This window comes from Engystomops pustulosus, chromosome 4, assembly GCF_040894005.1.
Source record: "Engystomops pustulosus chromosome 4, aEngPut4.maternal, whole genome shotgun sequence".
Taxonomy (NCBI): domain Eukaryota; kingdom Metazoa; phylum Chordata; class Amphibia; order Anura; family Leptodactylidae; genus Engystomops; species Engystomops pustulosus.
Genome location: NC_092414.1, coordinates 151,603,876 through 151,617,605, shown reverse-complemented (window position 1 = coordinate 151,617,605; position 13,730 = coordinate 151,603,876). Strand labels below are relative to the sequence as shown.

The 13,730-nt window shown below is 41.5% G+C and overlaps 1 protein-coding gene across 1 annotated transcript in view; it reads right to left on the bottom strand.

Moving 5' to 3' along the window:
- ADAM10 (ADAM metallopeptidase domain 10) overlaps positions 1–12,799 on the bottom strand; it is a 98,819-nt gene extending 86,020 nt beyond the window's left edge. The window contains exon 1 of the mRNA XM_072148114.1: positions 12,584–12,799. Coding sequence (XP_072004215.1) covers positions 12,584–12,635 — 52 coding nt within the window. The 5' untranslated portion in view covers positions 12,636–12,799. The remainder of the gene's footprint in view (positions 1–12,583) is intronic.
- Between the last annotated feature and the right edge of the window lie 931 nt (positions 12,800–13,730).

The window sequence follows — 13,730 nt, the reverse complement described above, 5'->3', positions numbered from 1 at the left end:
TTTTATTCAAGCTTATTTTTATTAACTTTTCTATTAGTTCCATGGCAAATTAACAAGCAATCATCTGAGTGTCTCATAGGCAGTGCCTGTAAGATGTCGTCTAAGGAAAGCCATGGGGTCCTGATCGGGCCTCAGGGCTGCCATGATGGCGATCAACAACCCCACCCCCCACCCCCAAGATGATGCGGGGAGTGGAGACTCCTGCCAGGCAAGATAAATGATCAGGTTGCGGTGACCATGACAAAAAGTAGCAGAAACAGTACACAGAAGAAAAATAGTATACACCAGTAATAAATACATAAGATTGCAATGATATGATTTAACACCTAATGATGGTAGCTGTAGACACCCTCAATGTGCCTTATAAGGTATGGCCGAAATCCATGTCTGCTGAATCCCTTGTGATAGGCAACATGGCATTAGTCCGTACAAGTCATATGGAAACAGTCCTAATACTGTAACACTCAAAAACTTTTAATTAACATTCATTTATGCAAACCTTTCCAAAAATAGGCCCTGTGCAAACTGGTGCACATAAAAATTATCATAATTCTAATAAGACAAGGTATTTTCTAATCCAACTAAAAACCTCTCACATACGATGAGCACCTGCTCAGTAGATCGGAGGTGGCAATAAGAGCAGTGCTCCCCGACAATACAAGAAACATGTGAAAGCCAACATTATTTTTTAATGAGCAAACTGGAATAACTGAGATGTGTTTGCTTTGTACACACAAATGAGTAACATGACAAACTAAAGATAATCTACCCTATTATTCAGCTACAGGCACCTCTACTTAACCTCCAATCTCCATTGACACACATTTGATGGATTTTTCGTAAGGGGTACACCATGTCACTAGAACAGCATTTTACAAAATTGCTAAAGTATATATACATATAACCTTTATTTAGCAAGGTTTAGGCATTTAGAATAATTAGAGATCATCATAGACTGTAGCACAGAGTAAGATTATAACCTTCAGAAAATTTAGTTATAACAGTCACCAATCAGTAGGAAGTGCACAGGCCTCTGCTAGGAAGGAACCTTAGAAATAAGCTAAAAAGCTATTGCTATATGATATTCTACTCGTGTTTGGATATAATCACACAATGACATTAACATTTCGGAAATAGAGTTTTGTTCTCCAATTTTGATCTCCAGTTTACATTTTATTCCTGAAAGCTGACTGCAAACCAATTCCCAAATAGCTCAAACTGCAAAAGGGGTAGGATATTGCCACAAAAATAATAAGTCTTGTGGACGAGATCCTAAACCTGCATTTTTCTTTTCTTTTTTTTTTACTTTTTTTAATTTACTTTGTCACAGATTTAAGGTGCGCATACAGCAACTTTGACACAGATTACGAGTGCCAATGTTTCTAAAGATCTGAAGAGAGTAGGAATAAGTAGCCTTTCATAAAGCTTCATAAAATAGACACAAACCTATACTGTATAATCTGTACAATCATACAAAAACCTCAATACTAAAACATTGTACACCTGTAATGGCTGTGGACATCTAACGTTCCAAACAACTTAACAATGAAGGAGTAGTAAATAAAACTTTGACTGCATAAAAAGCCAAGGGAGAGACAAAGAAAAGCATGAGCTCAGAATTCTGAAAAGGAGGAAAATTGCAGACATCAATAATTAATAGGCTGGATTGCATGGGGACTACTACAGAGAACTCGGGGGCAGCGGGGGATTCTGCAAGCTATCTGGAAAACAGGAAAAAGGAAGGAAGCCTGCAAGACAAAACCAGCTACAAAACAAGAAACACAATGACAGCACCTATTATTTCAGCTGTCCTCCACACTTCACAGGAATATAAGCTGACAAAAGCCAAATAGGGTCACTCATTTCAGTCTATTTAGGTTCTACTAAGGTAGAAAATAAAAGAAAATAATAGAAACACGGCTTAAAGGGGTTTTCCCACAAAAGAAAATTCTCACATTTCATCAATTTCAAGTGATGTTTACACAAGATAATTTTTAACCCCTTACTTTTACAATTTTACTCAATTTTATTGCTGTTTTAGCTCCTAAGCAGACACATTATGATCCCTTTAATGCTGTGAGATGCTATGTGGTTAGATAATCGGGGTCCAGGTTAAAAACACTTTAATTTAGCATCTGAACATTGTACTAGTATCTAACACAGAGAGAGAGGAGACAGATCAGAGATTTGATTATAAAATATTCTCAGCTCTGCTACATTTCAGCTAGACACACAGTGAGATCTGATATGCCTACCTTCCCCTCCCCTGGATAAAGACATTATCTGTCTGTAGTTTTACTCACCTCACAATGTGCTTGTTGCAGGCAGGAAGTCTGTGTGAGCTAGTCCTGGATAGTGATGGGAATTCCGGCTTTTCTTAGCAAGCTGGATCTTTAGGCTCTGCTCACTAAGAAGAGCAGACGCTTCTGGCTCCTGAACGGCTCCCTATTAAATATACAATAGGGAGCCTCTGACCAGTCACTCACCCCCATCAATAGTCCTGGAATTCAAGAGTGGGGCCTGCAGGCAGAAATAGGTCCAGTGCAGCGTCAGACAGGAGAAAAATATGTCTTCTCTGACCCTAAAGTAAGATTATTAACAGTCGGAACCAGGGGCAACAAGAATTGTATACACTAGGACTGATAGAGGAAGGTTGGAATGATATGTGTGAAATGCTGTATTTTTGTTAATAACAGTGAATTAGAGAATGTGTTATTTTGTTATCCTGAGTACATTTAAGAATTTGATCTTCATGGGAATACCCCTTTAAGGCTTCATGCAACATGACCATTAGACTTTGCCGCAAAATGTAGTACAGGTCCTAATCCTACTTGGATTGCGGTGACATCAGCTGGCGGAGCCGATGTCCACCAGCCGAGGCAAGGTGGTTTTCCGGAGGTGTAGTGCACACACACGTTCGGGCACACAAGGGTTTGGTCACCAAAAGTTCCATTTGCAATTCTATTTAGAAGCATTGCAGAAATGCATGCATTTTTAAACGTCACCATGCATTTAGATGGTTTGAAATGGTTTTTCTTCACTGCTGGAAGTGTAAGCAGCCATGAAACTGTTGATACTGCTGCTTACCCTTGCAGCAATGAAAAAAAATGCTCTCAAATCAGCTAAACACATGTTCACATGTAAAACATGTTTCTGCAAAGCATTTAAAAATGAATCACGTGCGAATGCACCCCAAGCCTAAGGCCACCCTCACATGGGCTTTTATTTTTCTATTCTGCAAAATCTGTCCTCATGGCACCATGTGAGCAGTCACGCAAGGAGTTTACATTGCATTTAGAACCGGGTGCTTGTTAGCAGTCACAAACCACTATGGTAGCGCATATGCGATCGGACTGAGCACCATCCCGGGAGTTGGATTACGTTTCTAAATGCAAGAGAAATGCCCTTTGTGACCACACACTATGGCTCCAACTTCACCAAAGAGGTTAATAAGTCTTCCAAGGATTATATTAAAGAAACTGCAAAAATTATGTGATCCTTGTCACCAGTCATAGGTTGAACAAGCGTTTAGATTGTTCTATATAGACACAAGCTTTTTGAAAGCCAAGAAACATCATAGTATAAAAGTTAAAGGGGTTGGCCAATTCAATAAATTTCTTCCATTAGACATAACTCTGCATGTATATGTACCTGTGTTTTTGCCTCCTGTGAGAGCTTCAGCTGTTCTCCCCATGCTGCACTCTACATGTATACACAACTTCCTATTTCTCACTCCTTCAGTCCCTCCTAATGGCAGCCTCCAGTATGTTTTTTCTCTCCGGCCATCTCACTGACATACACAGGGAGAGGGGAGCAGCAGTCACAGGGGCTTATTTACTAAGGGTCCACGGATGCAGTTTCATCAAATTTTCCGATGTTTTCAGGATTTGCGCCACTGTGACAGGTATTTAACTGGGGGTTGTGTCGCATGCAATTAGATTGTGGCGTGGCTGCGCTGGCTTTCATCAGACAGAAATCGGAGGCGGGCCGTTGGACGATCTGACTGATTCGGACTGAGCGCTGGATTTAATTTTCAAATTATGTTGCAAGATCAAGCACTTACATACACCGGGAAGAAGAAGGTGAACTCCGGTGGACCTAAGCAGGGAAGCGACACATGCAGGATATCGGGCGCACGATCCATTCCGGTCGGACAATGCACTTTTGGGGATTGGGTCAGGATGGGTAAGTAAATGTGCCCCATTATCTCCTGCTACAGGCCCCTCCTATTTATCAATGTAGAGACATGTATACAAAACATCCAGAAAGAGTTTGCAGACAGCACTAAAGGAAGCGTATGGGATGATAAATCAATTGGTGAAAATTCAGTCACAAACCAGTATTTTACTAGCCAGGTAACCCCGACTTAACAAGGGTCATCTGTCCAATAGGGTGCTGTCACACTTACCGCTAGGGTACGGCGGAGGGTCTCGGCCCGATCGCATATGCGTTTCTATGGTACCCAGAACCCAGAGTCCAACCCTCGTACCCTAGTGCTGTGTTTGTAAATGCAGCGCTAGCGGTATGTGTGACCGCATCTTTAGGGTATAAATTTGCTTCTGCAAACAAAGTATGTGTTTATTTAGAAAGTAATTCAATATAATCAATGTTATATTTATATATAATATACAAGTATAAAATAAAATTTTTATTTATTAATAAACAGGGCCTACAGACAATGTAGCAAAGCTGAAAGCATTCTGAAATACAAATGAAGATAAAATTAACATGTAATGTATTTCAGTCAAATGTCAGAACACGTGGATATCATGCTTTACAATAGTGATCAAAGATGGCAATGTCCAACAAAGCAGCCCTTTATGTAATGTGTACAGTCTATTCAGTTCATATACATTAAAATTTGCTAAAGCATAGATCAAACTATCAGAAAGGATAAATAAATGCTTGTATCAGCACTTTCATGAATGGCCGAGTGCACCTAACAAAGCTAGTTGTGATGTGCCGTAGACCCTCCTACACTACAAAGCCTGGTGGGAAGATGAGCCATTGTCTGTTCTCGCAGTGTCAGGGGCGCTGCTGTGTGACAGCACCAGCCATCAGTCATGGGAAGGAACAATAGGCTTTGTCACTTGTATAAATCTTCAAGTGTACTGCACTGCCTTTAAGAAGGACACTGAAAGGAATCAAAATAACATCTACAAAATATAAAACTAGCTAGGTGTGGTACCCGAGATCATGTGAACACTCCCGCTATTTACTCTGCCCATTATTTCACACAAGATCTTAGAATTCCTTCTAACACCCACACATAAAAAAGCTTCAATACATTCAAGGATACAAATCTAACAAATGACAAAGCTGCAGATGTCTGACAATTGTCATTTTAGCTGTTAAGTACTATAACTTTACATCAAAGATCCACACATTAGGCTCTGGTCAGATTATAGTCCTGGCTTGTCTTCTTAACAGAGTTGTGACAGCTCCAATGTCAAATGGAACCACAAATCCTGATGGATCCTATTGACCTATAGTGGAGTCTGTCAAGTTTCTAGTGAATTGGAGTGGAAACCAATAATACTCATAAGTAACGCTGTAAACTCTTCAACTATTGCCATCAACAATACCAGATCCTGGCACAACAAACTTTAACAGAACCCAAATGTCAAGAAAACTCATCCTGCAGCTTAAATAAAAAGGCTACCAATATCTCACACAGGCATGTAAATATTTTATGGAGCAATTTAATAAATGTTTAGAACTTCGGATTAATAAATTTGGATTAAAAATTCCTCCCCCTAGGTTAAAAAAGCAGCTTGCAACCCCTTCACAGATCCAATTTTTCCAAACCTTTATTAGACTTATTCTGGATAAATTGGACCTTACACCACCTCACATGTGGAGATGAAAACACCAATTTTGTAGGGGCTGCTTCACAGATTAAGGAGCACTTAATCTGTTGTGGAGAGATGAGTCCTGACCATTGTAATCTGACAGAACATAAAAGCGAGATGCAAATGCCAGGTAAACGTAAAGGCAGACAACGCATAAATGCAAACGACACATAACCAAAGCAAATGCGATGTATGCGCAAACACCATGTAAACATCATGTTTTTTGTTTAGATCGCTTTTGCAGTAGCATTACGTTTGAGATTACATTGCATATGTGTTCATATCATGTTTACATTAAGTTATCATATTTGCGTTCACATTGCCTTTGCTCTCACAACACGTTTACGTTCACACTGTGTGTACATTCCATTTACTCACACTCCAGATCACAGCTCCCTACCGTTCATAGTAGCTTCTCTGACATTGCCTCTTGCTGATTGGACAGTATGAGAGAAGATTAGCATAACACACGGCTCCAGCTCTAGCTCCTCCTCTCTGACAGAACACAGATTACAGTGGTCAGATACTGGGACTGATATCACCACCAAACCAGGTGGTGAATGCTCTTCTTTAAAGGGAACCTACCACCACAATTCTACCTATAAAAGGTAGATCGGGTGGTAGGTGGATGTATGGGACGTGAGGATAGCCCTTTTTAGAGCTAATCCTCACGTCCCCGCTAGCGTACCATAAACTTTATTGCCCTAATATGTTAATTTAATTAAGCGGCTACGGGGGCGTGGAGTAGCCGGACACGAGGCTACACGGCGCGGCTACTCCACGCCCCAGTAGCTGCTTTCCCCCGCCTACCCTGTGATCTTCGGCGCGCAGCTCCTGGCAGCTGCACGCCCTCGTCCGAGAAGCCGGAGTTCTGCGCATGCGCAGTAACTCCGGCCTCGTTCCCGAGATTGCGCATCTTGGCCGAAGTTGCTGCGCATGCGCAGAACTCCGGCTTCTCGGCCGAAGATCACAGGGTAGGCGGGGGAAAGCAGCTACTGGGGCGTGGAGTAGCCGCGCCGTGTAGCCTCGTGTCCGGCTACTCCACGCCCCGGTAGCCGCTTAATTAAATTAACATATTAGGGCAATAAAGTTTATGCTACGCTAGCGGGGACGTGAGGATTAGCTCTAAAAAGGGCTATCCTCACGTCCCATACATCCACCTACCACCCGATCTATCTTTATAGGTAGATTCGTGGTGGTAGGTGCCCTTTAAGTTGCAGTTTTTGTTGCACTAGGCAAAGATCAGATGACCCTTGGGTGTTTTCTTGTTTCCAACAGACTAAAGGCTATTTCATCAGTACAAGGGCGTGGACAGTGCTGGTCTGACTAACATTTCCTCCAACAAGTTTCAACATGTCCAGTACAAATGGCTATTTATGAAGTTCTCAGCCTGGTCTGAGCATTTAGTTCACTAGAAATAAGTTTGCAGGTTTAGAAGATGCAAGCTTACATGTTTACAAATACTAATGCACACAGTAACATTACATAATCCTATACAAAGCCATAAGAGAACTCTTGTGACAAGGTTGATTAATTTACAGCTATGTTATGGTCTCCTTAAAGGGGCTGGCTGTTTAACCTTATGTATTTGGTAATGTGTCCAATAGTGGAGGGCAGGGTATTCGATGTATATTGGTAAAACCAGTTAAGAGTTCTGTAGCCTTTTCATGATATGTAAAGTGAAGCTTCCTATATTTTCATGACTATCATCATAACGTCCATGCAGGGCGATTGCTCATGGACTGTTAAAGATCACCCTTGATCTTTAACTTATATCTTGCCTTATATCTTGCCCCGCACTCTTACACATTATAAAAACACATGACGTAAAGTGGCCAACCCCTCTAAGGATTCATTTGCCTCTGTATGGCTTCAAATACGTATTTGTTGTAGACTTAGTGATATACATGCCCACCGCTGTAGTCAACAGGCAGAGGACAGCTAAAGGGGTTCTCCACTTCAGTACTTACCACAGACAGAATTCTGTACACAGGAAACTTCCTGATGAATGACATCAAGCAGAGATTTAGAAAACAGTGACAAATTGATATACAATTGTCCAATGTACTTTGTGTAACTTTGCATTACACAAACAATATTAATTGTGAAAGTGGAAAACCCCGTTGATGGTCATGATGTCAAGAATCTACATTTTGGGCCTAGGATTAGATACTATTTATGTATAGTTTGAGTCTAAATTCTTATGTCAGTAATATTTAAAAGGTATGGTCCCAACTGAGCAACTAAATGTTATTGTTTCTATAGTGAAAATAATGTTACACCTCACCATATATAAGAGTATATGGTGAGGAATAACCGTCCGGCTAGGGAGGTAAATTCATATGGAAGATGCAATTACTCAAATACAGAATGAATAATAGGGATTGAAAGGGATTGTTAGTAAGGAGGAGGGGGACAGACCATCAGTGCTCCATGTTAAAAATGCAGCCTGAAAAACCAGCGACACTTACTTATAAAGCCAGGTACCACGAATTAGGTAATCTTATTATTATTTGTTATCCATGGCTTCCTTCAACAATAAATGTCTCAGGAAGGCGTTTCCAGAGCCCCTCAGTGATGTCTTTTCACTGGATGTTACACTGAGCAGAGCAAGGGGAGGGGGAAGATTTCGTTAAAGTAGAAAAAGTAAACATAAAGCAATGGTACTTTTTCTACTTTAAGTAATTCCTGATTCATTATATAAACTAGAGGAATGCAAAGAAAAATACAATGTTCTTCAAAAGCACGTTAAGAATGCAAAAGCACACTGACAATGTCTTGAGAAATTCTACCTCGAATGTATGTGTGGGCGAAGTGGGAAGTTGACAATGTCTCTGGATACAACCTACTTCCTTTATGCATCATTAAGATGTAGCGCTCTACAGCTCCGCTATAAATGTGATCTGACTCCTACATCACTGAGCAAACCTCCTCGAGAAAAACAATAAGATGTTTATTCAGTATAGTGTAGGGATATGCACACATAGCTTATGTGTGGAGAGCATGCCCATAGCTCTACATGACAGTGGTGCACGTTTTTAGGTTCCCTTTAAAATCTATAGAATAGCTTAATGCATATGGCCGTGCATAAAGGAGTATGATGGACACTAATGGAAGGAAGAAGAGCCGACCAAGAAGCATATAAATCAAGGATAAGGACATGAAACCTAAAAGGCCAACATGACAAGACCAAAGAGGCCATATGGGTAAGGTTTTATCTTTGCCCCCTACTGAAATGAATGGTAGGCAGATTCTCAGTATTTTTTCTTCTCCAGTTGCGAACTTGTAAAGACAAGTAAGTGTGAGCTTTCCTAAATCCCTCTATTCCAGCACATTTACCTAGACTTTGGACAGATACCAGCTAACAAATATTTCTTATCTTTAGATGTTAAAATTTGACTACATGTGATATAGCATTACAGTAAACCTAGTCCAAGTCTCCATAACCTCATGTAACTAATAATGACAAGCAGTTTCCTGCAGTGAAAGATAAGGCCTGGAGCAAGGGTGTGACTGCAGAGCACATGACATCCTCTACTACACCCTCCATTTATGGCTCTACATTATTTCATCAGATATACCATCACTTTTCATCCTTTCACTTTCATCCTGCTCCTTTGGTCTCTGCTCACACAGTGCCCAGGCACTCTTTGAAGTTTGCCACCATTAAAGATCTTTTGTGTTTGTCAGACAAGATTCAGGTGAACTTAACAGGAAAGGTCATGACAGGTAAACCATCCACAATGAGGATATTTTTCATGAAAAATATACCAGTCTTGATGCCTTGTTCGATTGTATGAGATATGCCCAAATGATGAACACCAAGGCATCTCTGGGCCTCTGATGACAGAAAGGAAATCTACACCTGTTAGGCATAGCGCCTGCATTTTTATGGCATAAATTAGCACGTACAATAAGCACTATGCATTAAAGTGTCGAGAAGGGCTCAGAACAGTAAAGAATCTCAAGTCATCATAAAAATCAAACTTTTTGGGGACATGAATCCCATGATGAAGTCTCCCGCCCCTCCGGCACCACTGGCATATAATTTTCCACCAGAATTGAGGCGCAGCTTTTAAACTTTCAAAGTCTGCTGGCTGTTACGAGTGCGCAAGAATGCCCAGCACCGCCACTGTCCTCCGGTGGCCAAGCCACCCTTCACCCTGTCCACATTCCATAAAGGGGGAAATAATTTGAGTGCCTGGCAGTTCACTAATCAGTCTCATTTCAGGGCTTGTGACAAGTGTCCCTGACCCCCGTACACATAGGTCTTTCTCTGATGTCAGGTGTACTTGTTGGCAACTCAGTATATGTCCCCAAGATTACCAAGTGCTAATATGGAATAAATCCACAAATCCTTGATCACGTTATAAGCTTAGAGTGCTGCTATCTTTTCTTTTTACTACCATATTTCCAACAGGCTATGTACACATCCTCAGAGCTTCCACCTAAATAGTCAACAAAAAGTTTCTCAATGTAAGGCAATGACACATGATCTATGAAAAACAGGCTGTGTGGTGCCTAGATATCACAGACCAGCAACAGTGCAGAGGATGGACTTACATGTACCAAAATGACAAACACTGAGATGAAGGACCAAAAGACCCCTTTCAGTCTATGGGATGTTTAGACTTATAAGTGTCCTTAACACCAAATATCTGGTACTTTTGTAAGCTTTATGATTCTGCTTCTTTAATGGAGCAGAGTGACAGGTGTGAACCTTGCCCAATACATGATAAAATCATTAACTCTAAAATCTAAATATTGATGATGCTTGGAACTAACAATTAAGTTGTAGCACCTTAACAATCTGCTTTAACAAACGGAAACAAGTTAACAGAAAAAATATTTACTGGAAATGTCACAATATTCAATAAACAGAAATTCTTCCTAGAAATTCTCTGAATCAGGCGCTTAACTAGGAGAGGCAGATCCCCATAGCAGACTTCTGAATGGGGTCCCCCTTTCCACAAATATACATATTACACTCACATACATAAATAAATAGATATATATATATACACATAAATATATATATATATATATATATATATATATATATATATATATATATATATATATATTATACATACATAATATACAGTTCACTCACATACACAAAGTCATGCTCTTACACACATTTATACTCACATATAGAGCATATACACACGTATAGTATATACACACCATATACACATCAATGATACACACATATACAACATATATACATCACATACACATCACATATATGTTATATACATATTATGCTGTACAATTTGCAGAATAATATGTATATAACAGTGCACATCCTCCATTCTTTAGTGTAAGGCCGGATTATGGGGCCCCCCAGAAACTGCGGGCCCCAAAGTGGCTGCTACCACTTGAGTTATGCGCCTGCAATGAATGTAAATCCTAGGAGAATGACTATTCCCATTACTTAGGTTCAAAATAGTAAATTCTCCTTAACAAGTTAGGGTTCCAAACATCTTCATTCCTGGCTTCTTTCCATCACACTATGCCTAACCAATTCTATAGATGAACGGCAATTACAATGGTAGAGAGTCACATCCTAGAAGTAAAACAACAACTTACTAGAAACATAAAAGAAAACATACAAGAACAGGAAGTATTTGTGGCTTCAGACAAGAGATAATGTGTCATATGTTGCTTTCTGAGCCATGTTACTATATTGCTACAATATATCACACTCACACACAAAGGAAATTAGGACATAGCTCTACAAAACCCATGCTGACCATTTCCCATAAAAAAAAAAAATAATAAAAATGACATCATTCCACTAACAGGATATGCAGTGACTGCAGCAGAAGAGGCTGGAAGATGACTGACTTATCCAGATCTCCATGTCGCCTCTGGGTGCAAACCGCACAAGAATATGGTAAAAAGGACCCTGAAAAACCCAGCACAGAACCTTTAATAAGGAATGATAACATTCTGATCCACTATTTTCCATCAGTGATAAGACAGGCAGCCATAGCCTGCACCATGTAAACAAATGTACATAGAGCTCATACCAACACACACCAATAATGGAAGGAAGGGGGAACACAATGGGTTACGCAGCTCGCTTGTGACTAAGTGGGAAAGGGGAGGAGGGAGAAAAAAATCAGGCAGAAGTCACAACAAATCCAGCAGATCCACCGTCTCCAGGTCCTGGAACGCCTCAAAGCCTCCATCTTTCCTTATTCTCCCCCACAACCGCCTACAGAGGTGGGTGCTGGGAAGTCTGCAGCAATCCTCTCCTACACTGGAGCACTGTCCTCTCCTGACACTGAGCACAGGGAGCAGCAGACACAGCACAATACAGAGCACAGGGAGCAGCAGACACAGCACAATACAGAGCACATGAGGCAGACACAACAGAGGAATACACCGGTGCCACACCACCATGACATGTGCCAGAAGCGGGCACTGGGGGCAGGTGACAAAGAGCTGGTGAACAATGGGCAGGAGCTGCGCCAATAGACGTGTGTGCCGCAGCCAATGGGGGCAAAAGAAGAGAATTTCTCCACTGAATGTAAACAACAGTGTGTCTGGGGCAGGCGCTGCCAGCCTGGCCATGTGCCCTGCTGCACTTGGCAAACTAATGGCTGGGTGTGGGCAGATTATTACACAGGGGAGGGGGCTGCACATGCTGCTCACCGCCCCCTCCTGGGATAGCCGGGCTGCAATAACAGTGCAGCGGCCCCGTAGTCCCCCTCCCATCTCACCTCCCGAACTGGCCGCCCAGGAGAGCAGGAACACGAGCCTCAGGATCGCCATGTTCCCCGGGTGTCAGCAATCACACATGGACACGATCCGCGGCCGCGGCACTCAGCGCTTTCTCCCCTGCAAGCTCCAGGGGAAAGCGGAAGCTCCCGGTGTCCCGACCAGCTCTATCCGACGAGGGGTAGGGAAACAGTCAGCACTGCCTCCCCTGACGTCACACGCGCTAGCCCCGCCCACACGATGGACCGCCTGACAAATACTGAGCTGCCCCGGTTAACCCTTTCTATGCCTAGAGACAGATGTGTTTACTGGAAGCGGGAACGTTCTTCCATACAAACGACTGTTCATGGTTCCCTCACACACATGTCCTCACAGGCCTATGATAAGCACCTTCTATGGGGAATTTACTTTTAAAATGAAGACTGATAGAACGTTATATCCACAAACACCGGTCAGACTTGAGCGTCATGTATATTATGGCTTAGGCTGTCACTACCGTCACTTACCTCAGTGAAAAAGTTTATAATGGAGGTTGAACTTAATTAAAAATCCAATTGACATCAATGTAAATTTTACACCATGGGTTATGGTCAGTTTGGCTGGTATCCGTTATCCATGCGGAGGAAAAGTACTGGAGCCACCTTCATTTTTTCCATCCCAAAATAAGACATAGATAATGGATACGTGACTAAATGGAAGATAACGGATGACATAAAATTTACTTTAATGTCAATGGGATTTTTAATTGATTAATTAGACCTCCATTCATTACCTTTTTAATGGAGGTAAGGAATGGTGTGAAATGAGCTTTACGCTACACAAAAAAAGGCATATGTTTTTAGTCCGTGTTGTGTCACTATTGTAATTTTTTTCACTACCGTATGACACCTCTTTTTCACATCCACAAAGAAAAGAAAATCTTGTCAAAAATTAGATGCCAAAAAAACCTGAGGGAAGGGATGTTCCCCCTGTCCCTACGTCAGGTCTGGCCTAATATAGCCTGTTACTGGCACAGACTATAGGTAGTGTACAAGTGCGGGGCAGGAACATTCCATGATGGTCCACAATACCACAGGTTCCCTCATAAGAGGGTGAGGCCGCGACACACGTTTTGCTAGCATTGCGTTCATAAGGCGACGGGCCTCAGCT